A 6,681-nucleotide genomic window follows, 5' to 3' on the forward strand; every position below is an offset into this window, starting at 1 on the left:
TAATAAACATAAAGTAGAATTATCACCTTCCTGACAATGTCAACAAAAACTGAAAATGTATAAACTAGAATTTATAGCAGAGCTGTTTTCCTAATAAAGAAGCCAGTGAGTGTATATGATATTAAGTCTAAATCATAACTTAGAAAGGTTTCCAAAAGTGCTTGTTATTATTGTCAGTGTTCATTTCAGAAACTAAGGCAAAATATTAATTGATGTTTTCATTATGAAAACAAAACTAAATGAATTCACCTTCAGAAATAACAACTATGACAAGTTTTACATTTATCATCTACAAATAAAAACTCAAGTGAACAAATGACTGTTTTTAATTTTAAGTCTTAGAGCAAAAGCTTCAGTCTACACCTTTAAAAACTGCTTTATTGATTTATTCTTAATTGCATTATTATGAAAGATAAGGAACAAGGACATAGGATTATTTACTTTATTTATACATGTGTGTATTTGAGTTTAATGACAATGAAACTAAACTAAGAAGTCAAACTAAACTCCAAACAGATCAAAATCATATGAAGATATTTAGTGAATCTTCAAGAAGCTGAAATCAGATAATATTCAGTTTTTAAAGCTTTTATGAGACAAACTCAGAGTCTGTGTTTTAAATAATGTTTTTATTAAAGATGATCCAGCTCAATAATTACAGCAAACTCAACCAAAACCTGTAAACTGATAATAAAAAAAAACCCCAAAACAAACTGCTGCAGGTACAGTGACTGGTCCACTCTGACTCACACACACACACACACTCACACACTCACACGCACACGCGCACACACACTCTCTCTCTGACTCTCACACTCAAACACACAAACACACTCTCACGCACACACTCTCACTCACACACTCTCACTCACACACTCTCACACACACTCTCACACACTCTCACACACTCTCACACACTCTCACACACTCTCACACACTCTCACACACTCTCACACACTCTCACACACACTCTGTGACTCTGCTGTAATAAATTATATGTACAGTCCAGGTCCATCTGTGACTTCATCTGACACCGAAACACAGAGAGAGAAGCGTCACTCTGCAGGGTTGGAGCCTGAATGTACAAACAGACAAAATCAAACACTGTTAAAGACCAGAAACACCAGACGGATGTTAAATATACAAACTGTTGGGTTATTATAGAAAAACTGGGAAAGGAAAAGGTGAAACAACACTGCGACAACGTGAGCAGAAACGTCACATTTATCCTGATAGAAGCTGAAAAAACTGGAAGAAAATGATTAAAAGAGAGAAGAAGAGTTCAGACAATGTGATTAAATCTCATTGTTGTTATTGTAGGATGTGTAAAATGTGTAAAATGTGTAAGAGTGAAGTTAAGGATCAAACAGGAACTGAAGTCTGCACAAAATATCAAAGTGTTAAAACTAACAGATGAAAACTAACCCCAACGATCCTGATGGGATTAATATAATATAAAGTTTATATAATTAATATAATTTATGTAATTTCTTAAAATAATCTGAGTTTTTTTAACTGAGAACAGAATCAGGGTATCTGCACATTTTAAAGTACTAATTTAATGACTTTAAAACCTCTTTAAAAAGGATACAATAATAACATTTCTGAGACATAATAATATAAAAGCAGGATTTTACTGTTGTAGTCTAGTTAAATGGAGCTAAAGTCATTTATACAGGACTGTAACTAATAAGTTTCATTATAGTTGCATCTGCTGATTAGTTTTTACTTTAATAAATAAGTTGATTGGTTGGTTTATGTTAAATAATCAGAAAATAATGATAATAATAATAAATAACAAAACTGAACAAATATAATTACATTCAAATCAAATTTCAAGACATTTTTAGAGCTTGAATATCAAAAACTACATTTAAGACATTTTAGACTTTTTAAGGATCTTGTAAACTGAACATAATAAATATTTACGGGTTATGAAATGTGTGATTTCTGGGACTGAATGAGAAACTTTACAGACGCTCTAATTTAAGGAACGTAACAGAAAATATGAGCATAAATTTGATCTACAATAAAGTGAATTAGTCCTGTGTGGTTTTATTTTCCATCTACAGTCGTTAAGAAAGCTGAACGCATGGTTGTTGTTTTACTTTCTTGCTCTGACTTTCTCTTCTCGTCTCTGAGAGGAAAACTGACTCAGATCTGATGTTAAATATCGTCTCAGCTGCTACGTGTTCACTTATTAGCCATAAATAATATATATATATTAATATACATCAATTAACATTAATCTTTAGTAGTTGAGAGCTGCTATTCTTCTTGAAGTCGGTCGATTTAAAAACATCCAGGAAGAAAACATTGAGCGAGCTGTGTGATCTCGGTAAAGTGAAGAGTGAGACCAACTTTTCTTTTTGTTCTGTCTATTTTATGATGACTTAAAAGAGTTAATGTTCCAACAAACGGCTCCAATGAATCATGAAATATTTTTGTGTTCTGATTTCGTATTTAAGCTGCAAGTTTAGTGGCAAAAGCCTGGAAAAGAAAGCAAGATGGACCGTTCAATTAATACTTTGTCTGATTCTCGTATCTCTATTGATTATTTATGCTGGATAATGTTGATGTGATTATGAAGGAAGCTTCTAATTATTTAATCTTGTTGGTCTTTGTCGTTGTTACACTGTATTTTAACCTCTGACATGTATCAATTTGTGGTGTCTTGTAATCTCATGTGGGCTAAACAGATTTATATACATGACACAATAATCAATCAATCAATCTTACTGGTGTAAAAAGTGTTAAACAGTTATAAACACACCTTGATAAAAACTTATGTTTTTATTTAAACAGATTTAAAGAGGTGTTGATTCATCTTCACATCAGAGTCACACCATTTATATGAATTAAAGTTCATATAAGAAGAAAAATTAAAATTAAAACAGAAACACGTCAAACAGTTCAACAGCATCACCGAAAACCACCACCTCTTTAAAAAAGATCAAATAAAAACGGAGCAAATACCTGCGGTTCATCACCTGGCACAACATAAAATCAGACGAACGTTGAGGACGACTCACTCTTTCCGTCACAGGCGACGATCTTCACCTTGTCGACCTTCACCAGGTCGGTGACTTCCCTGAACTCCACATCATTCAGAACAAACGTCCACACGTTGTCACAGAACCTGTAGGTGTTCAGAGAGCCCTGCAGGACGGAGACACGACGCAAACCGGTGAAGAAAAGGACGAGAGACAGTCAAACACATCAGGAACACGATTAAACATCCAGTCAGAATGTTTATATGAAGACAATCAATGAAATTAACCTGCAACACTCATAAATGTAAGACTCAAAACACACTTATTTAAATGTCCGTGATGCTTCAATAGACAACAGGTATCACTCCTTTTATACTCTTTAGATCAGGAGTCAAACATCTTCATTCAACGGTCACAAACAGAACAATCTGACCTCATGTGGGCCGGACCAGTAAAAAGAAGGAAGGAAGGATTAAGAAAGAAGTAAGGAAGGAAGGAAGGAATGGTTAATGGTTTCCACTTTTCCCAGAACAGTAAAATCCAGTCTGAGTATTTCAACCTTTCATTGTTGTACACAGGACTGTTATTAGTCTGCATGAAGCCGAGGAGTCATCAATGTTTCTATAAAGGAGTCAAACAGTACGTTAAACAGTACGTAACATGTGTGCAGGTCGTATTTTGGGCGTCTCCATGGATCCTCGCTGCATGAATGGACCTTTAGAGACAGCAGACGCTTCTTTCTGACTTGTTTTCGTGTGGACTCACCCTGAAGTTGACTCTGTTGCGGACTCTGTTGGCGAGCGCTGTGTTGATGGCTTTATCGAACTGAAGGAGAACCTGCAGAGCCAGCTGAGGAGTGATCTGCTGAGTCTGGACACACACACACACACACACACACACACACACACACACACAATTTAATATAACATCAGGAACCTGACACACACAGGACAGAGTCCATCCCAAAAAAACACACAACTACTCAGAAACTGTACTGAAATATAATTATTCTGCTTTTCTACACTCAGATTCATCAAACCACTAATAGCTCTGTTTTTTGTGGGGAAATATTTGAACACCTCTAAACTGACACTAAATAAGGAACGACTGCCAACGTTAGGGGGGGGAATAAATCAATACAGCAAAATATCACGATATTTTTGCATGATGATATTGTATCGATACACAGACGCCAAGTGTCAATCTTTTATTATAGAAATACTGGAATTTATTTTCCTTTGGGGTTTGTATAATTTGCAGGTGGAAAAAGGTAATGAATTGCAAAATATTGCAGAATATTGCAATATATTTAAAATCGCAATAACATCGTATCGTAGAGCCTCTGGTGATTCACACCTCTAGCCAAAGTGTAGATGACTTGTTTCTTTATTATTTTGTATATAAATTGTGTCCAAAGCTACTAAAGAAAATGCCTGTTTTAATTCCCCCAGCCCAGGTGATATATTCAAATGTGTTATTTTATCCAAACTTAAAGATAATCAGTTTACAGAGATATAAAAGTGAGAAAAATATGAAAAATACATTTATTTGATCATCAAAACACTGGCAGATTAATTTCCTTTCTATTTATTATCTGCTGTAGGTTTAATCTGCACGTCGTCTTATTTATTCAACAAATTACCTCAAACATCTGCAACTATTTGTTAATTAGAAAATGTAAAAGTATTTTAATAATCAAATAAACAGTTAAATATTTTTTTTAAACAATAAATGTCACTGTTTATCAATATTTTCTGACATTTTAAATCCTTCAACATTCAATTCATGTTCTTTTTACTGTATTTTACTGAATTTTTGAGACTTTTTTTGCAACCTCGACACAAACAAAGGAAATAACTTTATATTTATATAAGTTTTAACCTGAAAATAATCATCTAGACATCAAAACATTGGCTTTACTTGAGTTATAAGTTATTAATTCTTCGTTATATTTCTTTATGCTTAATATAAAACCTATATGATGTTTTTTATGACACATTTAAGACAAACTGAACTAAACGTATCTGGACATATTTTTATAAGATGAGTTAATGTTAAATTTCTAGTTTTATTTACAGTTTAACTACATTAACTCACTGGTAAGATGATGCTGGTTGAATACAGTAGCTTATATGAACAGTTTTAGACATTAAAGAGGGAATAAAACATGATATTTGTGTTAATTTGTGAGAATTTGAGTAATGAGAGTTAGCAGCTATGCTATGCTATGCTATGCTAGGCTAGCAGCAGCTGCTCACCTGTATGAGCTCATCCAGACTCTCCTGCAGACTGTTTCCCAGCGTGGTGTTCCTGTACAGCTGGTAAGCCATGCTGGAAGCTAGCAAACAGATAACCAGTTAATGTAAACAACTATCCTACAAACACCGAGCTAAATACCGAGCTAACGGAGCTGCTTTACTATTTGATTCTTAATCTGCTGAGTTTTAGCGCTGGTTTCCCTTCATTGATTAAGACTCATTACCGCCACCTATTGCTGCGGAGGAAGAACTACAGGCCGGATATATATATTATACACATGACATTACCGCCACCTGCTGGTTCAGAGTGAGAACTACATGCCAGATATATATATATATATATATATATTATACACATGACATTACCGCCACCTGCTGGTTCAGAGTGAGAACTACAGGCCAGATATATATATATATATTATACACATGACATTACCGCCACCTGCTGCTTCAGAGTGAGAACTACAGGCCAGATAAATATTACACACATAGTACGACACACATTACTACATTACTGATTTAAAATGAGATTCATGGCCTAAAACTAGACTAAAATACTTTGGGTTTCCCTTTGATTAAAATCAGACTAAGATGCCAAGACTTTTAGTCGACTACTATGTGACAAAAATAGTATAAAGTGGATTAAATATCACAAAAACTAACAAGGGCTTTTGACACAATACTAATACTAAATTAAAAAATAGTTGACATAAAAATAAAATAAACAAAAAATTATTCCACTTTTAAAACACCAAACAGACACATTTTCTACATTAAACATTTTTATTTATAGAAATCAAAATAACATACCAAATGATCCCTGCATAGAATAAAGTGTTTCTTCTAAATATCACAAAAGTAATTTAACACACAATAACAATAGCAGCTTAATGAATTTAATCAAAAATGACTAAAAATAATTTAGAATAACAATTCAGTTTATATTAAATTTGAAATAATAAGCCAGACTTTTTACATGCACCAGTGTCTAATGTCTTAACACAAACAAATGCAGTATAAAATTAATAAAGATTCAAATTAAATATCTGATTCTGGTATAAATAAAGCAGATAAAGCCCACAGCAGTCATGTCACAGCGTGCTCTGTCAGAGAGAAGATGACTCTGTTTGACTTGTTGGGACTACAGAAACACTTGTACAGTGATGTTACAGAGTGGAGCCTCTTCCCTCTCACATGGTCTTTGATTGAGTACAGGCACAAAATAACAACAGACGAGTTTCATTTAGTCATCAGGTGACAGAATTAATTAGTGACAACTGATATGATGCAGAAGAAACCAGAAAATATTCACATTTGAGAAGCTGGAATCAGATCTTTTATAATAATCTCATTAAACTGACTCAAACATCAAGCCAAAAAGGTTGGAACTGGTTTCATCATTAACAATGTGTTAAAAAGCTTGTTATATT

At 33.7% G+C, this 6,681-nt stretch overlaps 1 protein-coding gene across 2 annotated transcripts; it reads right to left on the reverse strand.

Moving 5' to 3' along the window:
• Positions 1–616: 616 nt before the first annotated feature.
• gtf2a2 (general transcription factor IIA, 2) lies at positions 617–5,447 on the reverse strand. Of its 2 annotated transcripts, none has more exons than XM_062426353.1 (4): positions 5,252–5,447; positions 3,759–3,863; positions 3,033–3,159; positions 617–1,075 (listed from the first exon to the last, which is right to left on the reverse strand). In XM_062426353.1, the coding sequence occupies exons 1-4, from the start codon at positions 5,321–5,323 to the stop codon at positions 1,056–1,058; spliced, it is 324 nt and encodes a 107-aa protein (XP_062282337.1). In that variant the 5' UTR covers positions 5,324–5,447; the 3' UTR covers positions 617–1,055. The 2 variants fall into 2 exon arrangements, with proteins under 2 accessions (XP_062282337.1, XP_062282329.1); XM_062426345.1 differs by having other exon boundaries at positions 2,977–3,159.
• Positions 5,448–6,681: the final 1,234 nt, after the last annotated feature.

The sequence above is a fragment of the Scomber scombrus genome, chromosome 1 (assembly GCF_963691925.1).
Source record: "Scomber scombrus chromosome 1, fScoSco1.1, whole genome shotgun sequence".
NCBI classification, from domain to species: Eukaryota; Metazoa; Chordata; class Actinopteri; order Scombriformes; family Scombridae; genus Scomber; species Scomber scombrus.

Coding starts and splice junctions, on each gene's coding strand:
- gtf2a2 (XM_062426345.1), bottom strand. CDS start 5,323: ATGGCTTACCAGCTGTACAGGAACACCACGCTGGGAAACAGTCTGCAG. Junction 3,864..5,251: donor GTCTGGATGAGCTCATACAG/GTGAGCAGCTGC, acceptor GTGTGTGTCCAG/ACTCAGCAGATCACTCCTCA. Junction 3,160..3,758: donor GCAACAGAGTCAACTTCAGG/GTGAGTCCACAC, acceptor TCCGTCCTGCAG/GGCTCTCTGAACACCTACAG.